General features: G+C 42.1%; 1 protein-coding gene across 2 annotated transcripts in view; it reads right to left on the reverse strand.

Annotated features, from left to right (window-relative positions):
• The window catches only part of IL1R2 (interleukin 1 receptor type 2), a 92,880-nt gene that overhangs the window by 43,823 nt on the left and 25,470 nt on the right, over window positions 1–23,587 (reverse strand). For both annotated transcript variants that reach the window (XM_069757596.1, XM_069757593.1), the window contains exons 5-9: window positions 18,637–18,811; window positions 18,367–18,432; window positions 18,010–18,142; window positions 7,777–7,922; window positions 6,484–6,616 (exon numbers count right to left, since the gene is read on the reverse strand). In XM_069757596.1, the coding sequence (XP_069613697.1) occupies window positions 6,489–6,616; window positions 7,777–7,922; window positions 18,010–18,142; window positions 18,367–18,432; window positions 18,637–18,811 (648 nt within the window). In that variant the 3' untranslated portion in view covers window positions 6,484–6,488. The remainder of the gene's footprint in view (window positions 1–6,483; window positions 6,617–7,776; window positions 7,923–18,009; window positions 18,143–18,366; window positions 18,433–18,636; window positions 18,812–23,587) is intronic.

Consider the following 23,587-nt stretch of genomic DNA (forward strand, 5'->3'; position numbering starts at 1 on the left):
AAACCTGTGAATACGCCAGAGGGTGATTATATGACCGGGTTCAGGGGGCATAGATTTAAAGCACTACTGCAGCGCTAAAAACAAAACAAGATGCTTAAGTGGTGCTTTAAACTCCCACCCTACAAATTTAGGCTGAAATGTGGGGTACACGTATTAACCCCTTCCTGACATGCGCCGTACTAGTACTGCTCTGCGGGAACAGAGTTCCTGCAAACTGCAGTACTAGTACGGCGGCACGATCGTGCGGCCTCACAGTGAACGCCGCAGCGATCGCGTTTGGGTGTCAGCTGTATATGATGCGATCGCATTCTTCCGGTGTTCCGGAAGGAGTCCCCGGATCCGAAATGGCCACGGGACTCCTTCTGGGTCATGAAGTGAGGTGGCTAGCCGGCACCTGCTCAGAGCAGACGCCGGAAAGCCTCCTGCACTGCCTGTCAGATCGCTGATCTGACACAGTGCTATGCAGTGTCAGATCAGTGATCTGATCTAATATAGTGATGTCCCACCCTGGGACCCCACCCTGTGACAATGTTAGAAAGTAAAAAAAAAAAAAAAAGAATGTACAAAGAAAAAAAATTTCCAAATAAAGAAAAAAAAATATTTCCCAATAAATCCATTTATTTATGTAAATAAAAAAAACAATAAAAGTACACATATTTGGTTTCGCCGCGTCCGAAACGACCCGCTCTATAAAACTATCCCACCAGTTAACCCCTTCAGTGAACACCGCAAAAAAATTTACTAAAAAACGAGGCAAAAAACAACGCTTTATTATCATACCAGCGAACAAAAAGTGGAATAACACTCAATCAAAAAGACAGATATAAATAAACACCGCTGAAAACGTCAACTCGTCCCACAAAAAACAAGACCTCACATGACTCTGTGGGCCAAAATATGGATAAATTATAGCTCTCAAAATGTGATGCAAAAACTATTTTTTGCAATAAAAAGCGTCTTTTAGTGTGTGGCGGCTGCCAATCATAAAAATCCCCCCAAAAACTCTATTAAAGTAAATCAAACCCCCCTTCATCACCCCCTTAGTTAGGGAAAGATAATAACATTTAAAAAAATGTATTTATTTCCATTTTCCCATTAGGGTTAGGGTTAGGGCTAGGGTTTGGGCTAGGGCTAGGGTTTGGGTTAGGGCTAGGGCTAGGGTTGGGGTTAGGGTTAGGAATAGGGTTGGGGTTAGGGTTAGGAATAGGGTTGGGGTTAGGGTTAGGTTTGGGGCTAAAGTTAGGGTTGGGGTTAGGGTTAGGGTTGGGGCTAAAGTTAGGGTTGGGGCTAAAGTTAGGGTTTGGATTTCATTTACTGTTGGGATAAGAGTTGGGATTAGGGTTAGGGGTGTGGTTAGGGTTATGGTTGGGATTAGGGTTAGGGGTATGTTTAGGTTAGGGTTTCAGTTAGAATTGGGGGGTTTCCACTGTTTAGGCACATCAGGGGCTCTCCAAACGCGACATGGCGTCCAATCTCATTTCCAGCCAATTCTGCATTGAAAAACTAAAACAGTGCTCCTTCCCTTCCGAGCTCTCCCGTGCGCCCAAACAGGGGTTTACCCCCACATATGGAGTATCAGCGTACTCAGGACAAATTGGACAACAAATTTTGGGGTTCAATTTCTCCTGTTACCCTTGGGAAAATACAAAACCGGGGGCTAAAAAATAATTTTTGTGGAAAAAAAATATTTTTTCCCCCGGCTCTGCGTTATAAACTGTAGTGAAACACTTGGGGGTTCAAAGTTCTCACAACACATCTAGATAAGTTCCTTGGGGGGTCTAGTTTCCAATATGGGGTCACTTGTGGGGGATTTCTACTATTTAGGTACATCAGGGGCTCTGCAAATGTGGTCTAATTTCTCCTGTTACCTTTGGAGAAAAAAATTGCAGGCTAAAAGACCATTTTGTGAAAAGAAAAAATGATTTTTTTAATTTTCACGGCTCTACATTCTAAACTTTAGTGAAACAGTTGGGGGTTAAAAGTGCTCACCACACATCTAGATAAGTTCCTTAGGGGGTCTTCTTTCCAAAATGGGGTCACTTGTGGGGGGTTTCCACTGTTTAGGCACATAGGGGCTCTACAAACGCGACATGGGTTCCGATCTCAATTCCAGCCAATTTTGTATTGAAAATTCAAACGGCGCTCCTTCCCTTCCGAGCTCTGCCATGCGCCCAAACAGTGGTTTAGCCCCACATACGGGGTATGAACATACTCAGGACAAATTGCACAACAATTTTTGTGGTCCAATTTGTCCTGTTACCCTTGGGAAAATAAAAAATTTGGGGCGAAAGATCATTTTTTGTGAAAAAAATGTGATTTTTTTTTATGGCTCTACATTATAAACTTCTGTGAGGCACTTGGAGGTTCAAAGTGCTCACCACATATCTAGATTAGTTCCTTAGGGGGTCTACTTTCCAAATAGGTGTCACTTGTGGGGGTTTCCACTGTCTAGGCACATCAGGGGCTCTCCAAACGCGACATGGTGTCCGATCTTAATTCCAGCAAATTTTGCATTGAAAAGTCAAATGGCGCTCCTTCCCTTCCGAGCTCTGCCATGTGCGCAAACAATGGTTTATCCCAACATATGGGGTATCGGCATACTCAGGACAAAATGTACAACGACTTTTGTGGTCCAATTTCTCCTATTACCCTTGGTAAAATAAAACAAATTGGATCTGAATTAAACATTTTGTGAAAAAAAGTTAAATGCTCAATTTTTTTTAAACATTCCAAAAATTCCTGTGAAGCACCTGAAGGGTTAATAAACTTTTTGAATGTGGTTTTGAGTACCTTGAGGGGTGCAGGTTTAAAAATGGTGTCACTTTTGGGCATTTTCTGTCATATAGACCCCTCAAAGTCACTTCAAGTGTGAGGTGGTCCCTAAAAAAAATGGTTTTGCAAATTTTGTTGTAAAAATGAGAAATCGCTGGTCAATATTTAACCCTTATAACTTCCTAACAAAAATTAATTATGTTTCCAAAATTGTGCTAATGTAAAGCAGACATGTGGATAATGTTATTTATTAACTATTTTGAATGATATGACTCTCTAATTTAAGGGCATAAAAACTAAAAGATTAAAAATTGCAAAATTTTCAAAATTTTTGCCAAATTTCCATTTTTTTTTCACAAATAAACGCAAGTCAAATCAAAGAAATTTTACCATTACATAAAGTACAATATGTCACGAGAAAACATTCTCAGAATCACCAGGATCCGTTGAAGCGTTTCAGAGTTATGATCTCATAAAGTGACAGTGGCCAGAATTGAAAAAATGGCCTGGTCAGGAAGTTGAAAACAGGCTTCGGGGTGAAGGGGTTAATCAACCACTACCATCTGTTTCTGTTTTTATAATAGTCCAGTATTCAAGATTATGAAAAAACAACATCTTTCTGGTATCTTTTGCGAATTATGAAATCAATCTTTGAATCTTTTTACATTACTGCAGTGTAATATTTTATCTCGAACACTTAACAGACTCCAGGGAAATGAAATTATCTGGGAAAGGAAATACATGAATTCAGTAGGCTATTTATCAGCATGAACTCCAGTACAGTTCACTGGAAATATACAACAGCGGTTTCAAACCTCACCACGGCGCAGTACGGCGTGATTTCTCTCATCTACCAATCACTATGCACCGTCTAACAGGTTGTAATATTAACAATAGTTACAAATAATAAACCAAATTAGTCAAAGTTCATCCATTACATTTTCATTATTACGATCCGGAAACCAATTGATATCCAATAGTTTTAAATTAAGAGTAGGCTTATATTTAGCCACTGCTTAAAATGTATAGATTTATATCTAGGATTTCTTTCAACTAGATAAAAATACATGCTCCCCCAGAACTGGAACTAATTATTCTGATCAACATAACCAACTGTTAGTGCCCCAAACCACTAACAGTAGCACTTGGCACATCGTGCACTTACCCCAGCAGCTCCTCTCTACAGTCATGGACAAAAATTTTGAGAATGAGACAAATATTAATTTTTCCAAAGTCTACTGCTTCATTTTTTCTAATGGCAATTTGCATATACTCCTGAATGTCATAGTGATCAGCTTAACAGCAATTACTGTACTTGCAAAGTCAATATTTGCCCAGAAAATGAACTTTAATCCCCAAAACACATTTCAACATCATTGCAGTCCTGCCTTAAAAGGAGCAGCTAACATCGTTTTAGTGATTGATCCATTAACACAGGTGTGGTTGATGAGGACAGGGCTGGCGATCAATCAGTCATGATTAAGTAAGAATGACATCACTGGACACTTTAAAAGGAGGCTGGTGCTTGGTATCATTGTTTCTCTTCAGTTAACCATGGTTATCTCTAAAGAAACACGTGCAGCCATCATTGCACTGCACAAAAATGGCTTAACAGGGAAGAGTATCGCAGCTACAAAGATTGCCCCTCAGTCAACAATCTATCGCATCATCAAGAACTTCAAGGAGAGAGCTTCCATTCTTGTCAAAAAGGCTCCAGGGCGCCCAAGAAAGACGAGCAAGTGCCAGGACCGTATCTTAAAACTGTTTCAGCTGCGGGATCAGACTACCAGCAGTGCCGAGCTTGCTCAGGAATGGCAGCAGGCTGGTGTGAGTGCTTCTGCACGCACTGTGAGGCGGAGACTCTGAGCAAGGCCTGGTTTCAAGGAGGGCAGCAAAGAAGCCACTTCTCTCCAGAAAAAGCACCAGGGACCGACTGATATTCTGCAAAAGGTACAGGGAGTGGACTGCTGAGGACTGGGACAAAGTCATTTTCTCTGATGAATCCCCTTTTCGATTGTTTGGGACATCTGGAAAACAGCTTATTCGGAGAAGAAGAGGTGAGCGATACCACCAGTCTTGTCTCATGCCAACTGTAAAGCATCCTGAAACCATTCATGTGTGGGGTTGCTTCTCAGCCAAGGGAATCGGCTCACTCACAGTCTTGCCTAAAAACACAGCCATGAATAAAGAATGGTACCAGAATGTCCTCCAAGAGCAACTTCTCCCAACCGTCCAAGAGCAGTTTGGCGCCCAACAATGCCTTTTCCAGCATGATGGAGCACCTTGCCATAAAGCAAAGGTGATAACTAAATGGCTCATGGAACAAAACATGGAGATTTTGGGTCCATGGCCTGGAAACTCCCCAGATCTTAATCCCATTGAGAACTTGTGGTCAATCATCAAGAGACGGGTGGACAAACAAAAACCAACAAATTCTGGCAAAATACAAGCATTGATTAAGCAAGAATGGACTGCTATCAGTCAGGATTTGGTCCAGAAGTTGATTGAGAGCGTGCCAGGGAGAATTGCAGAGGTCTTGAAGAAGAAGGATCAACACTGCAAATATTGACTTTCTGCATTAACTCATTCTAACTGTCAATATAACCTATTAATACTCATAATATGATTGCAATTATATTTATGTATGTGATATAAACATCAGACAAACACTAATAAAAACCAGAGGGCAGCAGATCATGTAAAAATATAATTTTGGTGTCATTCTCAAAACTTTTGGCCATGACTGTACACCCCTGAGATATAGATGAACAATGTGTGAAAACACACAGGGTCAGATTTTAATTGTCTAATTCTCAGTGTGAACTTAAAGGGAACCTGTCACCAGGAAAATGCAGTCCAATCTGCATGTTTTGATCTCCCCGAGGTCATTCATCCTTATGTTTATAGTCCAATCTGCTGGCATCATGCTATAGAACAGGAGGCGCTGAGCAGATTGATATATGCGGTAGTTTTGAGGCAAGATTCAGTATAATCTGTGATTTAATCATGTAATCGTCTGCTCTTTCTGGGATTTTGGGTCCAGTAGGCGGTCCTATCAGTGACTGACAGCTGTCCCTCTATATGCACACTTGTACCAAGAAAGCTGTCAGTCACTGATAGCACTGCCCACTGGACTGAAAAGTATCAGACGCAGCAGAGATATAAATGATTCAATCACAGATAATACTGATGATTTTTCTGGAAAATAATATATCAATCTACTCTACTCCCCCTCCTCTATAAATTAGTGCCTGCAGATTAGAGTTGTATGTCATATGTTGTGAAGAGGGTAAGGTCCGTTCACATGGACAGACTGGTGGCATGATACAACTTTTACTGATCAATGGTCATTTAAATGCATGTTTACATAATCAGACCGAAGTAAACGATGCACATTGAGCAATCTATGATGTATCCCTCAGGAAGCATCGGCTGCCATACTTATTGTCAGTTTAAGCTTTTTACTCGTTCCTTGGTGCCATTAACCACCGAACGGCGGGACTCAGGCTGAACAGTCAGTCTGTGCTGACAGTCGCTTTAATACACCTTTTTACTCTATGCTCATCTAATGTTTCTATAAAATTACAGGGTGGTCTGCTAAAAACCGCAGAGATTAAGTGATTATGTCATTTAAGGTAATGATCACATAGTTTCCCAGCAAAATGATAAATAAAAATTGGCTACTCATGCTTAAGACTAAGATACACTTACCACTTTTACGACTTGGCCAGAGAGTAATCGTTCTTATTTCCACATTTCCTGTATTTAGTTATGAAAATAATTGCTATAATCAGAAAAACCACAAAGGCAGGAACTGCTGCAATGTACCAGGCAAAAGAGGAGGCTGTAAAAATGTAGAAAGATAACACTTACTAACATGTACCACAACATAAAATGACAGGAGTGGACAGTCCTCCACAATGTGAATGAATGTACTGTGTGCATTACAATGTAAAATATGGACAAACTATAAGGGAGACGGGAACTATAAAGTAGTTAAAGGGATTGTCCAGGTATAGATATTTGATGACACATCTACAAAATAGGTGATCAATTGCAGATTCGTGGGGGTCCGACAGCCAGTGCCCCCACCAATCAGCTTATTTTTGCTCTGTAAGCACTGAACAGAGTTGCTTAGCACAGCCCTATTAAGAGTGCAGGGTCACCTGCTGCTACTGCTCAAAAAGGGCAGCTGACAGCGGCAGCTACCCCTTATGGAGCTGTGTTAAGGAGCTCAGTCTGAAATGTTCACATACAGCCTCCAGCAGAGAAAAAAACAGCTGATCGGTGGGTGGGTCAGGAGTCAAACTAGCCATAATGTAAATAAGCCATCAATTACCTGTGACCAGACAACCCCTTTAATTTATTAAAACTTCTTTGTAGAATAACCATATATTATAATGGGAGAATCGTTTAATCTATTTTTTTAATAAATGTGCCTAAATAAATTTATTTATTGAATGCATGCCTACGGTTGTTGCCGTGCTGAAAGGTGAAATTCCTCTTCATCTTCATTTTTTAGCAGATATCTGAAGATTTCTATACAAAATTGATTGATATTTGGAATTGTTCATAATTCTTCCCATCTTGACTAAAGCCTCAGTTTCAGCTGCCAAAAAACAGCCTCAAAGCATAATGCTACCTCCACTATGCTTCACTGTGGATATGGTGTTCTTTTGGTGATGTGCAGTATTTGCTTTGAGTCAAACATGTCTTTTAGAATTATGGCCAAAAAGTTCAGACCTTATCACAGACTATTTTTTTCTTTTATACATGCTTTTGTCAGACTTGATATAGATTTTGGAAAACATAGCCAAGCTTGAATATTTATCTTTGTAAGAAAAGGCTTCAATCTAAAATGAGGTGGGCACTTGAGTGCTTATTATACCACCAGAAGGGAATTTTATACATTGAAAGGAAAACAGGAGTAATTATGTAAAGTGCCAGAAAATATCACATAAACCATTTTGGAATTCTCAATATTGTTATACTGTATATTATTACCTGCTTCTTTGATTTGTGTTGGCAGAACTTCTTGGCCATAGTTATTCATTGCTATACATTTGAAGTCCGTAATAAAATCCTTCTCTTCGATCTTTTCAAAAATTAATAGTCTTTCAAAGAATTGTCCTTTAGTCTCTGTAGTTGCTCTAGTTACAAAACAAAATGTATGGTTATTGGTGAAAAGAAATTACTCTGATGAAGTACAGTACGGGAGGGATAGAGACCACAGAAGGTACGGACAGCCAAGATTTACATACAGCATGGGAGAATTTATACAGGTTTTTGAGGGGTATACAGGTGGATTCAGGGTGTTATACACCCCTCTATGCAATGCGTGCACGAATGAATGCAGCACAGGCGCGAATTAAGGTTATAGTCTTATGTCACACAAGAAAAAACTGGTGACAGGTTCCCTTTAATGTTCTTCTTTGTACCGCACCGAGATGAAACAGCAGCATGGAGGACAATATATAACATTACAAAACTGAGCTGCGTGGCTGTGAATCCAGCACTCAAGTCTGATAAAACATTTTCTGCAAGCAACACCAGGACCTTTCATGTTTTACTGTGTGGAATACTTCGTAACTCTCCTTTGCATAAAGTTTAAAAGGAGCTGGAAGTAATCTATCACCGCAGGTATAAGTGGCTCACAAGTGGAGAAAGCATATTTCTCTGCTATGAAGATATATTCTCAGAAGATGTATTGGAAAGTTATTTTTTCCCCTGTATTATTGATTCATACAAATGAAATGACAGTGACCCTTTAAAGAGCACAAGTTAGCACATTTTGACATTTGAAATTAGTGATATTGCTGGATAGGCACTTGGCCTCCAATAAAAATAATACCCTTTTAATAGAGATCCAGTGTGCCAGTCATGAGAAAACTAGTGCAGAAACCAGAGATCATCAACATGTCCCGAGTGCATTTCCAGCCTGATATTAATGTTTTTAACACTAGGTTTCTTATAAATATTATATACTAAAAATGTATAATTATTAATCAGGGGCAAACACCAATACACCAATACAGTCATACTACTAGTTCCATATGTAAAAACAAGGTGACAGTTTCTCTTTTTTATAGAAAGTCACTTGCCATATTTTATACCATCTAAAGTCTAAGATTTTTGTTGTTGAATAAACCTATAAAAAAAATGGGCTAACTAACTTTGGTCAAAAATATATATATATATCTTACTAAAACAAGATATATTTTCTACAAAACACAATGTATTTTTTATCTATATTGGAGGTATTCTAAATATAGTGCAGTTAAATTGTAATTTCAGTAAATTTTTAGAAGAAGTAATGTGTGTATATTATACCTAACACTATTGCTGGCATTAATGTGATGAGTATCCTCGTTATTTAGCAGTTTCCTCTCTGCAGGCATAAATCATCTACAGCAGCATTATTTGTGTATGTGGCCTGTTTTCCCACCAGCATTTCCTCTTCTGCCCTCCATAGACTTCAATAGGCAGCACCTGTAATTTGATCCCATAGTGAAGACAGAACTGAAGACAGATATGTGGAGTTTTTGAGAGTAAATGATCAGTGCAGGGGAAAGAAGTTTCTGGTAAGTGGGGATTTTTTTTTCTAATAAGAAACCTTGTAATATGTTATAATCATATATTTGCTTGTAGTGTTGATTTGTAAAAAAAAAATATCAGATATTGTTTAAGTAATTAATCATAAAATATGCAATACTAAATACAATGAATGTCTATATATTGGCAGCAGGCCAATCTGCAGTGGGTTACTGAGATTACAAGTCAAGTGTGGATACAAAAGGCTGATCAACTGAGCTGCCCACTATCCAACAATGCGATTCACCAGCTATAAAGTGGGTCCCACTGCACTTAGGCTACGTTCACATTAGCGTCTTGCGGTGGTGCGTCTGGCGCAGCCGCGGCGACGCATGCGTCATGCGCCCCTATATTTAACATGGGGGCGCATGGGCATGCGTTGTGCTGCGTTTTGTGATGCATGCATCTTTTTTGCCGCAAGCGTCAGGGCGCAGAGGACGCAGCAAGTTGCATTTTTTTTGCGTCCAAAATCCGGCCAAAAAAGGACGCATGCGTCACAAAACTATGCGTTTTGCATGCGTTCTTGTTTGCGTTGTGCGTTGCGTCGCCGACGCAGCACCACACAACGCAAATGTGAACGTAGCCTTACTGACACCTCTGCAGCCTGTGTGCATACAGTGACTGTGGCCAGGATGTTATGCATGGTGCAAATAAATACTGAAGAGGGTATAACAGGGTTTTATCCCCTTCATGATGCCATGTCATTTTTTTCCTCATCTTCTTCCCGGAGCCATAACTTTTATTTTCCTGGTCATATAGAGATACGAGGCTTGTTTTTTCGCAAGACGAGTTGTACTTTTGAATGACTCCATTAGTTTTACCATAAACTGTACTGGAAAAGGGGAAACAATTCCAAGTGCCGTGAAAAAATATCAGAGGTTTGAAAAAAAAATGAAAGGGTTGTGTTGTAATTTTCCGAGACCCTGACATTTTCATTTTTCTGTCGATGGAGCCGTGTGATGGCTATTTTTTTGCAGAGCAGGATAACATTTTTAATAACAGTTTGGAATAGATGTGACATTTTGATCACTTGTTACAGCATTTTTTGTGGTATTACAGCAACTAAGAAAAATAACTTTTGTCATTCCTGAATTTTTTCCGTTTATGATATTTACTAATGAGGTTATTTGTTTTTATATTTCGATAGAACTGACTTTTCTGAATGCGGTGATATATATGTGTATTTTTTATTATCTTTCTAACGGGGGTGATTTGAACTTTTATGTCTTTTATATTTAAACATTTTTTTTTACTTTCTATTTGTTTGTCCCCTCAGGGGACTTCAACCTGCGACCATCTGATAGCTTGTGCTATATATGGCAATATCATAGTATTCATGCATATAGTGACAAGCACTGTCTTCTTTGAAGCCTGGCCACATGCAGGGTTCCAAGGGAGATTGGTAATGACAGACATTGATATCTCCAACAGTCCGTTGGCACTCATAGCAATCCATTTGTGACCTGCGATCACATCATGGATGTGCCAACTGCCCACGGCGCTCACACTGACCTCAGAAAGGTGAAGTGAGTTAATTGGCCATGAACTCGCAGGACCTGTCAGACGGCACCACGAGCAGGAGAAATTTTTCAGGCTCGCGGTGCCCTTAGACAGGAAATAGCAGTTCACAGGGAGATGCTGAGCACACGGTGCTCAGTGTCTACTGGATGACAGGCTGGACCCAAAGAGGGGCAAATGGATTAGCAGCATCTCTGTGGAAAGGTGAGGAATATTGTTGTTTGCTTATTTTAACTCTTTTGCAGATGACAAGGGCATTGGGGGAATGGGTGAGGTCGTAAGTATGGTTTAATTAAGATTAATAAAAGAGTCTGTGTCATTCTTTCAATTAAAGGATTTTTTACTGGGTGTCTGTGTTTTCTTACAATGAGACTATGGGGTTATAGTAATGCGGGTGTCTTATTGACACCTCTCCATTACTAACCTTAGGGCTTGATGTCACGTGACAATACAAAGGTGACATCAACCCCCCCAAGTATCACGCCACTTGCCACCCCTACAGGGCAAGTAGGAAGTGTGAGGCTAAGTGCAAGAATTGGCACATCTTAAAGATGTGCCTTTTCTGGGGCAGCTGAGAGCTGATGTTTTTATCCTGGGGGGCGAGTATCCATGGCCCCTTCCTAGGCCATTAAAATCAGCCTGCATCTGTCTGCATAGCCTTTGCTGGTTATTAACTATAGGGGGACACTACATCATTTCTTTTTATGGTTCCCCATTTTAGTAGCCAGTAAAAGCTAAGTATGTAGTCATGAGCTGATATTAATAGCCTGGGAAGCTCCATGGGTATTACCCCCTTCCCAGGCTATAAACATCTGCCCTCAGCCGTCGGCTTTCCCTCTGCTGGTTTTGAATATTGTGCGGGAGCCCATGCCATTTTTTTCCAAAAATTTATCTTTTATTAATTAAATGCATGTACAGTAATTTGCACACACTGCAGTAATTGTATTTGTCACAGACATCTATATATCTATCTATTATATTTGTATTTACTGTATGTAATCCATCTCTTCTATCCTGTTGGTTCCTGAAGTGAGTTTACAGTACACAGCACATGAATTGCCGGCTTTTCTTCTATCTATCTAGCTATGCAATATAAGTACACCATATACTGTATATGTGAGTGTCTATCACTGACATCTATATATCTATCTATTCTATGTGTATATATCTATTGTAAGTATTCTATTCTAACCTGTCACAATGTGATTATACTGTACGCGGCACATCTATCTATTATTTATATATATAATAGATGAAGAGCCTGACGTTGCCCGGGCACAGTAACTAACTGTGATTAGTTATAACAAATTATAATGATTATCCTCCATCCCATAGTCCCATGCCCATATACTCATCATACATTGTTAGGGGTCGAGTTCCTGCCTCTTCACAGGGGGAATCTCGAGACATCTCCGCTGCGGTCTCCCATTCTTCTCTTGCCGCAGTGGAGCCTGCTCAGCGGAGGCGTCGGTCCCAGCGTCATGCTCAGTCTGACACTGTGCGAAGGGTTACTGCTGTCCTTCCAGCTTCTGCCATTGTAGCCAGTACTGGTCAGCAGCGAGCAGACGTCTTTGGGACTAAGTCCTACTTTTCCCCTTCTGAGCATGCCCAGGGTAAGATCTCTCATTGGAGATCAAGGGTCACATGCTCAGGTACTGCAGCTATTCCCATTGGTACTCTAGGAAGGTCCTGAAGTTGCTCAAGTTCTGTGGCAGTTTCCCATTGGTCCTTTTTTGGAAGGTCCTGTAGTTGCTGCAGCTATATTAGGTGCGCATGTCCGCACGGCCATGCGCTAGTATCTTTCTGAGTTATGTGATTTGCGCCAGTGTGGTCATGTGAGATTGTATTCAGGGACCCGGCTGAAATAAGCCCCTAGAATACCGGCACCTCCGGTGAGGAGATTGTGTGTTTCAGTGTATTCAGGGACCTGGCTGAAATAAGCCCTTAGAATACCGGCACCTCCGGTGAGGAGATTGTGTGCATGCATGACCACTGACTGCTCTCTGTTGGGCTCTCTGTGATGTCTAACAGGGCGCAGTGCTTTCTTTTCACAGCTTCTCTGTGAAGTAACAGAGCTAGTCTATACCGCCAAATAGTGCCACCTTTTACTAGCAGCAGGTTCTCCTGCACGGTGGACCCCGGGCTGCGAACGCATCAATAATAATAAACAACTATATTTACTCGGTGCGTTCCGCTAGCCCTAACATACATATCCTCCATCTTACAGTCCCGTGCCCATAAACCCATCATAGAGTACAGACCAAAAGTTTGGACACACCTTCTCATTCAAAGATTTTTCTGTATTTTCATTACTATGAAAATTGTACATTCACACTGAAGGCATCAAAACTATGAATTAACACATGTGGAATTATATACTTAACAAAAAAGTGTGAAACAACTGAAAATATGTCTTATATTCTAGGTTCTTCAAAGTAGCTACCTTTTGCTTTGATTATTGCTTTGCACACTCTTGGCATTCTCTTGATGAGCTTCAAGAGGTAGTCACCGGAAATGATTTTCACTTCACAGATGTGCCCTGTCAGGTTTAATAAGTGTGATTTTTTTGCCTTACAAATGGGGTTGGGACCATCAGTTGTGTTGAGCAGAAGTCTGGTGGATACACAGCTGATAGTCCTACTGAATAGACTGTTAGAATTTGTATTATGGCAAGAAAAAAGCAGAGTAAAGAAAAACGAATGGCTATCATTACTTTAAGAAATGAAGGTCAGTCCGTCTGAAAAATTGGGAAAACTTTGAAAGTATCCCCAAGTGCAGTTGCAAAAACCATCAAGCGCTACAAAGAAACTGGCTCACATGAGGACCGCTTCAGGAAAGGAAGACCAAGAGTTACCTCTGCTATTGAGGATAAGTTTATCCGAGTCACCAGCCTCAGAAATCGCAGGTTAACAGCAGCTCAGATTAGAGACCAGGTCAGTGCCACACAGAGGTCTAGCAGCAGACACATCTCTACAATAACTGTTAAGAGGAGACTTTGTGCAGCAGGCCTTCATGGTAAAATAGCTGCTAGGAAACCACTGCTAAGGACAGGCAACAAGCAGAAGAGACTTGTTTGGGCTAAAGAACACAAGGAATGGACATTAGACCAGTGGAAATCTGTGCTTTGGTCCGATGAGTCCAAATTTGAGATCTTTGGTTCCAACCACCGTGTCTTTGAGCGACGCAGAAAGGGTGAATGGATGGACTCTACATGCCTGGTTCCCACCGTGAAGCATGGAGGAGGAAATGTGATGGTGTGGGGATGCTTTTCTGGTGACACTGTTGGGGATTTTCTTCAAAATTGAAGGCATACTGAACCAGCATGGCTACCACAGCATCTTGCGGCGGCATTCTATTCCATCCGGTTTGCGTTTAGTTGAACCATCATTTATTTTTCAACAGGACAATGACCCCAAACACACCTCCAGGCTATGTGAGAGCTATTTGACCAAGAAGATGAGTGATGGGGTGCTACGCCGGATGATCTGGCCTCAACAGTCACCAGACCTGAACCCAATTGAGATGTTTTGGGGTGAGCTGGACCGCAGAGTGAAGGCAAAATGGCCAGCAAGTGCTAAGCATCTCTGGGCACTCCTTCAAGACTGTTGGAAGACCATTTCTGGTGACTACCTCTTGAAGCTCATCAAGAGAATGCCAAGAGTGTGCAAAGCAGTAATCAAAGCAAAAGGTGTCTACTTTGAAGAACCTAGAATATAAGACATATTTTCAGTTGTTTCACACTTTTTTGTTAATTATGTAATTCCACACGTGTTAATTCATAGTTTTGATGCCTTCAGTGTGTATTTTCATAGTCATGAAAATACAGAAAAATCTTTGAATGAGAAGGTGTGTCCAAACTTTTTGGTCTGTACTGTACATAACCTCCATCCCATAGTCCCATGCCCATATACCTATCATACACATTCTCCATCCCATAGTCCCATGCCCATATACCCATCATACATATCCTCCATCCCATAGTCCCGTGCCCATATACCAATCACACATCCTCCGTTCCATAGTTCCGTGCCCATATACCCATTATGACATCATCTTCGCCATGGCAACCATTCTGACATAACCGTCACCATTGCAGCCTATTATAATATCATCGTCGCCATGGCAACCATTATGACATAACCATCGCCATGGCAACCTTTATGACATCATCGTCTCATGGCAACCATTATGACATCATTGTCGATACACACATACATACACTCATTTTTTTATATATAGATTTATGTATATATAGATTTGTGTGTGTGTTTGTGTTTTTGTTTGTCACCACTGCAACCTATTATAACATCATTATCGCCATGGCAACCATTATAACATCATATTCGCCATGGCAACCTTTATGACATCATCGTCGCCATGGCAACCATTATGACATCATCGTCGATACACACATATTGACATAATCGTCACCATGGCAACCATTATGACATAACCGTCACCATTGCAACCTATTATGACAACATTGTCGCCATGGTAACCATTATGACATAACCGTCATCATTGCAACCTATTATGACATCACCATCGCCATGGCAACCATTATGACATCATCTTCGCCATGGCAACCTTTATGACATCATCGTCTCATGGCAACCATTATGACATCATCGTCAATACACACATACATACACACACTCTCATTTTTATATATATAGATTTATGTATATATAGATATGTGTGTGTGTTTGTTTTTTTGTTTGACGAATATTTCCTCTGAAATCGATGTGCAAATGACATAGATAATTGCTGTATGTAAAAGCTCATGTTAAAATCGCATTGCAATCGGATAGCAATGGCACTGCATTTGGATGTAAATCAGATGCTAGTTGAGAAAAATTAGATTGTACTTTCATGGCACTCGCATTACACGCGTGCAACTCTCGACAGGGAGACTCGGACCGATATTTCATACATTTAGTGTGACTCCGGCCTAATGCAATTAGTGTTACCAATAATTGCTATGAAATAAGGACTGACATAGTAACAACAATTCCAGTATTAAAAAATATGTTATTTGTAGGACAGTACACTGACTAGGAACCACTAAACAGAAATAGTTCTGCCAAAACCTACTGAAGAAATACTTAAAGAAGCCCTCACATCAACATTTTTATCCTCTTAACATATAGCAAACATCATATTATATAGCACTATGCACTTACAATTGCTCATTTTGCCTTTCTACACAGATAATTCTCCTGTTTTCCATTAGGTCTTTGACCGCATGTGATAAAAAATTGACTAGCTGAATCTAAAGCTCCATGTACAGTTGTGACTTGTATTGTTCAAGATTATTGTACCTGTGTTTATTATGTATACCCCTCCTCACATGTAAAGCGCCATGGAATAAATGGCGCTATAATAATAAATAATAATAATAATGTAGAAACAGGAGGTCAGTTTATGTTGCATAGTCATGACTCACTGCAAAAATCTATGACAGGGGGAGGAACTAAGCCACTGGCTCAGAAGTTAAAGAGGGGAATGACAAATGCAGGGAGACTTCCTGTTTCTTTATAGAGCAGATAAAACAGAACAATTATTTGGGTAGAAGGGCAAAATCAGCAATTGTAAGTAGTGCTGGGTGAACCTGAACAGTAAAGTTCAGGGTCAGTACCGAATACCTAGTGTCCAGGAAGTTCATGTTACTGTTTGGGTTCGGCAGCCCAAACATCGGTGGTTTGCCATGCTGTCATCTTTGTGACAGCTCAATAAACACCAGTGGCTCTGGTCATTGGTAAGTTTGTTACCACCGGTCAGAGGGCTGTGGTTCCCACACCGTCAGATGTTAGCATGTGAGCCAGCAGCTCTGATCGGCTGTAGAAAGGTTAAGATCATACCGCAGGTCAGAGTCGGTGTTTCCCATGCTGTCATGCAGATGACAGTGCAGGAAACAGCCGATGTTTGGGCCCCCATTCATCTGGTTGGGGTCTGAGTTTGGGTTCGAGTTCAGATACTGTTCTGATAGCCGAATCAAACTTTTTAAAAATGTTCGGCCGAACTCACCGTACCCGAACATCCACGTGTTCGCCCAACTCTAATTTTAAGTACACAGTGCTATATAATATGATGATTGCAATATATCAAGAGGATAATAACTTTGATGAGAGGAGTGCTTCTTTAATGGAACGTCCACCAGATGACAGCATTCCAATTTAGAGATGCATATACAGTGGGGAAAATAAATATTTGATCCCTTGCTGATTTTGTAAGTTTGCCCTCTGACAAACCTCATCATCAAACTACAAAAAATGTCTGGCTGCTGTGCTTGCCACCAAGGGTTTTGCCCCCAAGTATTAAGTCTTGTTTGCCAGAGGGATCAAATACTTATTTCTCACTGCAAAATGCAAATTAATTTATATCACTTATACAATGTGATTTTCTGGATTTTATTTTTGATTTTCTATCTCTCAATGTTAAATTTTAACCTACCCTTAAAATTATAGACTGTTCATGTCTCTGTCAGTGGGCAAACTTACAAAAACAGCAGGGGATCATATATTATGTCCTCCACTGTAACATTATGTGTCTCTCATTAATGCCTAAAAAAGTTTTCTTTCAATGCGCTCTATGTGTATTTCCTCATTCAGACAAGAGAGTAATACGAACACGTGCCATCCAAGTAAGGCTACTTTCACACTTGCGTTTTTTAGCTTCCGTCACAATCTGTCGCTTTTTGAGAACGCAGGATCCTGCAAAAAATTTGCAGGATCCTGCATTTTCCCATAGACTTGTATTAGCGACGGATTGTGACGGATGGCCATCCGTCGCGTCTGTCGTGCACTGGATGCGTCGTGTTTTGGCGGGCCGTCGGCACAAAAAAACGTTTAATGTAACGTTTTTTCGTACGTCGGATCCGCGATTTCCTACCGCGCATGTGCGGCTGGAACTCCACCCCCACTCCCCGGGACATAGAATGGGCAGCGGATGCGTTGACAAACTGCATCTGCTGCCCACGTTGTGCCGAATTTGCACAACTTACAACAACGCATTGCGACGGCCCCGTACCGACGCAAGTGTGAAAGTAGCCCAAGAGGGACCTCACAATTTCATGTATTGTTAGCTTGCTGAGACTTACATTTCTAAAATCAAATAAAGTTTACTTACTGCAGCAATCCCTGTGTAACACGCTGATCTTTTGAATAATTGTTCAGGAATGTGTCATTTGCCAACCACCAAACCATAAGATCACTATCACCATGACCTGCAAATACTTTGCATGGAATGACTAATCTGGAACCTTGTAAAATATATGAAAAATAGTTGTCAACTAATCAGTGAAATAAACTCAGAATAACAAATCTGATAAGAACTGAAAATGAGAGAAATGATAAACTGAAATAAAATGTCGTCCATGCGGCTATTTGTCATTTCTTCCATATTCCAAGACTTATATAACAGTAATATGAACATCTGTATCATATGTATCATACTTGACACAATCCTAAAGCCGAGGTATCATACCTATGGCAGCCGCTATAGCCTTGCGATTAGGATTCAAAATAACAGGGTGTTGTCCCTTCCATTGCTCTAAAATAAAAAAAAATAAATGAATAAAACTGTTAACAGAATTATGAAACTGCAATAAATTCTACAAGGATGTAACTATTTTACAACTAGGTCAAAAATAAGGTCATCATGACAAGTTCCGTTCTTCTTTCAAAGCACAGCTTGTACGGGACGTTTCCTGTGTGGTCACTATTTGTATGACAAGGTCCTTAAATTAGTAATTACCAATAATCCGAAGTTGGATAATCCTTGAAATGCTGTAATCTACATTCTCAAGGGAAAACGTTAACTGACATTTGTAATAGCCCTCGTCATCATGGCAGACATCATTTATCGATGCATATGTGGTCCCATCCAAGTATCTGTATTTGGAGCCATCATTAGTCAAAGGTTCTCCATCCTAATAAGATAAAAAAAGATTTGGTTATGCATTACTTTCTTTTAGACTGGGGTAACACTAATGTATATTCTCTCATGCAAGAGAATTAGGCAGATCATGCTAATGGCACTATCAGAATTTGAGCCAAGTGTCATCTTACTTACGCATGAGAAAATTGAATCACAGGTGCTGAGAAGGTGAACTTAATTTCTCCATCTTCTCCATTGTCTCTGTGCACGTACATTCGACTGCACTCAGATGACATTTGAGTGTAGTCCGATGTTTCACATGCACCCATTGACTTGTATGGGTGTGCGTGGTCCAATCTTCATACAGTATATTGGGCCCCACATAGTCCTCTATACAATATAATGGCACCACATAGTCCTCCATGCAGAATAATGGGCCCCGCATAGTCCTTCATACAGTATAATGGGCCCCACATAGTCCTTCATACAGAATAATGGACCTCACATAGTCCTCCATACAGTATAATGGGCCCCACATAGTCCTCTATACAGAATAATAGGCCTCACATAGTCCTCCATAAAGTATAATGGGCCCCACATAGTCCTCCAAACATAATAATGGGCCCCACATAGTCTTCCATACAGTAGAGTGGCCCCACAAAGTCCTCCATACAGTATAGTGGTCCCACATAGTCCTCCATACAGTATAATGCGGGATGGTGCAGGCATTGTCAGCCAACCATAATGACACTGTGGGCCAGAGTTTGACATGTGTGACTTGATGGCTATATGCACACAAAATCATTTAAATTCCGGAGAACCAAACGCTTGTGGAAACTCTGGAGTTTTTTCCTGAAGCATCTCTGTAATTTTTTCGTTTTTCTGATGCTTTTGGCTGCTGGAGGTTTTTTGGAGAGTTTTCCCCATTATTTTTGTAACATCCCTCTCACAAGATCCCTATCAATTAGCTTTGGAGGACTGCAGTTACAAAAAACTCCCAAACTATGTTCACATTGAGTTTTTTAGGAGTTTTTTTTTTAGCAGATTCTCTCCAAAATCCTTGTCAAAATTAGCTGAAGCCTAAATTCCACCAATGTGAAAAATACTGTAAATTTTCTCTTCCAAAACGTCTCCTGCATTTTACATTGGCAGCAAAGTGCATTAGGTTTTAAGAATTCTCATGTACTTGTGAAATATATCTGTACTGTAAACTGAGAGGAGCTGCAGGTTTCAGATCCACAGCATGTCAATTTATGTTTGCTATGTAAAGGCTGAAATATGCGGCTTTATCACACCTTTTTTGCAATGCTAACAACATTGGGTATCTCTGTGGAGCCTCTGTTGCTGAAGGTCCACAGCAAATATGTTCTTTGAGAATGTAGCCTTGAAGACTCTTGGAAAATGTTTCCAGTTCATTTTTATGTTTAATACACTTTGCAGTTCATATGAGTTTTTTTAGCTTCTTTTTCCTGAAAAGGCTTTGCAGAGGGAGGTGGAAGAAAAAGTGTATGTTACTTCTATGAAGTAGATTCTGAAGGAACGCTCTCCAACCTACGTACTGTCAAGTAAGAGAATGTTTCCAAAACCTCTTGAAAAAATCACTTTAGGAATTGAGAAACTGCATCAAAGCCTCGCCAAAATTGAGCAATTCCAAGAGCTATTTCTGCTTGAAAAACTCATGTTTTCAGAAAACCTTATAAAACACAAAACATAGCATTATTTTATGTGCTCATAGCATCTTTTTCAGGCAGGTTCTGCCCCTTCTTTACCAGTTTAATTTCAAAGTCGATATACAATTTAGGGCAGTCTCACACGTCCAGATAATTCCGGTACCGGAAAAAATCGGTACCGGAATTATCCGTGTCCGTGTGCTCCTACGTTTTTGTGGCACATCAGTGTGGCACACGTGCGGCACACATGTGCCGCCCGTGTGCCCACTGGGTACCACACGCACCGTGCTGGGTACCACACGTACCAGCATCTGGTGCTGAAGCCGCGATTCATATCTTCCCTGTGTTAGGGCTAGCGGAACGCACCAAATAATAAGACTGATAGTGTACGGTGCGTTCGTAGCCCGGGGTCCACCGTGCAGAGATGGAACCTGCTGCTGAGTAATGACGGACTATATGGCGGTACTCATAAGTATACTCGCGTGGGTTAAACTTCACCCAACGTGAAGGAAGCGATCCTGTTGCGTCACAGGATCGTGGTACCGCACATAGAAGGCGAGCAAGCAGTCAGCGAACTTAACCCCAACTAGGATTGAAGTCCGATTAGACCCTTGCTGGCACAACACCGCAACAGGGTGTGTTAGGCAACTCTTATAATTAGAGCACCGAAGTGCGAACTGTGCCGTGCTGGCAGGCACCACTAAGCACCCAAACGTGGGTCAGGAAGCGCACTACTGGCACGTGGCGCCGCACTGGCGGTCACAGCAATAGACGCTGATACGTGTGTGACACGTTGAGTGATTTGTCGGGCGCTAGATAGCAGCCATACTCCATACGCGAACAGTCATACAATAGGGTAGGGGTATTTAATGAACGACTTGCACTCACAACAAACACACGTATTCAATTGTACACTTGCGCATGGCCGTGCGGTCATGCGCAGTTTATATAATTGCAGGACAGGAAGTGGCCACAGAAACTTTGCCCTTCAAGGACCTGCCAAGAGGACCAATGGAATGCGCTGCAGAGCCAGAGCACATGACCCTCGATCTCCAACGGGAGATCTTGCTCTGGGCATGCTCAGTGTGCGCAAACAAGGACTTAGTCCCAGGGAAGTCCGCTCGCCGCTGACCAGCACTGACTTTAATGGCAGGAGCTGAAGAAGCAGCAGTAACTCTCTGTACAGAGTGAGAGCGAGCAAGACACTGGGAGCGACGTCCCTGCTGAGCAGACTCCACTGCGGCTGGAGGAGAATGGGAGACCGCAGCGGAGATGGATCGAGATTCCCCCTGTGCAGCAGAGGAAACTCGACTCCTAACATGGCCCCCCCCTCCTTGGGCCTCGCTACGCTCGAAGGCAGCAATGAGCTGTGGGGCCCGAATGTTTTCAGCAGGCTCCCAAGACCTGTCCTCTGGACCATAACCCTTCCAATCCACCAAATAAAACTTTTTGCCGCGTACCACCTTGCACCCCAAAATAGCGTTCACCTCGTAATCGTCCGTAGACGAACCCGATGTCCCGGCAGATGACTCGGAAAACCGGGACATGTATACGGGTTTCAAGAGGGACACATGAAAGGTGTCGGTGATACCCAAGCGTGGAGGAAGAGCCAGGCGGTAGACCACAGGATTAACCTGTTCGAGAACCTTGAAGGGACCCAAGTAGCGAGGAGCAAACTTAGTGGACTCAACTCACAGCCTGATGTTACGGGCGGAGAGCCACACCAAGTCGCCAGGGGCAAAAGTCGGAGCGGGGCGCCGATGAACATCGGCGGAGGACCTCATTCTCTCCTTGGAGGCCCGAATGGCATCCTGCGTGCAATCCCAAATGTCCCGTGCCTCCACAGCCCAGTCTGCCACCCTGGGATCAGCGGAAGACACAGGCATGGGCACAGGAACACGCGGATGCTGGCCGTAATTTAAGAGGAATGGAGTCTGACCGGTGGAGTCGGCTACGGCATTGTTAAGTGCAAACTCTGCCCACGGTAGCAAGGATGCCCAGTCATCCTGTCTGGCAGAGACAAAATGTCGCAGATATGTGACCAAGGTCTGGTTGGCCCTTTCTACCAACCCATTCGTCTCGGGATGATATGCCGAAGAGAGATTTAACTCAATACTGAGTAGATGACATAGCTCCCTCCAGAATCGAGACGCAAACTGGGGACCCCGGTCACTAACAATTTTGTCTGGCATACCGTGTAAGCGAAAGATATGCTTGATAAACCAGACAGCCAACGCCTGTGCAGATGGTAGCCGTGGAAGAGGCACCAAATACTGTACACCATTTTGGAAAAATGATCGGTGATCACCCAGATAATGGTGCAATTACGAGACTTGGGTAAGCCAACCACAAAGTCCATCCCGACCATCTCCCAGGGCCTGTCAGCCACGGGCAGAGGATAAAGCAAACCAGCTGGCCGTTGCCGAGGAGTCTTGTTCCTGGCGCAAGAGACACATGCCCGAACGTACTCCGCGACATCACGAGCCATATGCGGCCACCAGTATGTCCTCGCCAGTAACTCCGATGTCCTTTTAGTACCAAAATGTCCACCCACCCTGGACGAGTGCGCCCAAGAGAGAACCTCCGGTCGCAAACTAGATGGAACAAAAGTCTTGCCCGGGGGCACAGACTCCAGCGAAACCGGGGCCACGGTTCTCAAACTCTCGGTGGGGACAATAAGCTGAGGCTCCTCCTCCTCCTCCGCAGATGACACAACAGAGCGAGAGAGAGCGTCGGCCCGAATGTTCTTCTCCCCAGAAAGGAAATGGAGGGTGAAATGAAACTGGGAGAAGAACAAGGACCATCTGGCCTGGCGAGAATTCAACCGCTGAGCTGTCTGCAGATACACCAAATTTTTGTGATCTGTGAAGACTTGGAAGGGAAAACGTGCTCCCTCCAAGAGATGTCTCCACTCCGAGAAAGCCAACTTCATGGCTAGCAACTCCCTGTCCCCAATGGAATAATTCCTCTCTGCTGGTGCGAAGGTCTTGGAGAAAAAGAAGCAAGGATGCTTCCGACCTTGAGCATCCTTTTGGAAGAGGACTGCTCCAGCACCAACAGAAGAGGCATCCACCTCCATGATAAATGGCTTATCAACATTGGGGCGATGAAGAATGGGAGCGCTAGCGAAGTGTGACTTTATAGAGATAAAGGCCTTG

Source organism: Ranitomeya imitator, chromosome 3, assembly GCF_032444005.1.
Source record: "Ranitomeya imitator isolate aRanImi1 chromosome 3, aRanImi1.pri, whole genome shotgun sequence".
In the NCBI taxonomy this organism is placed as follows: domain Eukaryota; kingdom Metazoa; phylum Chordata; class Amphibia; order Anura; family Dendrobatidae; genus Ranitomeya; species Ranitomeya imitator.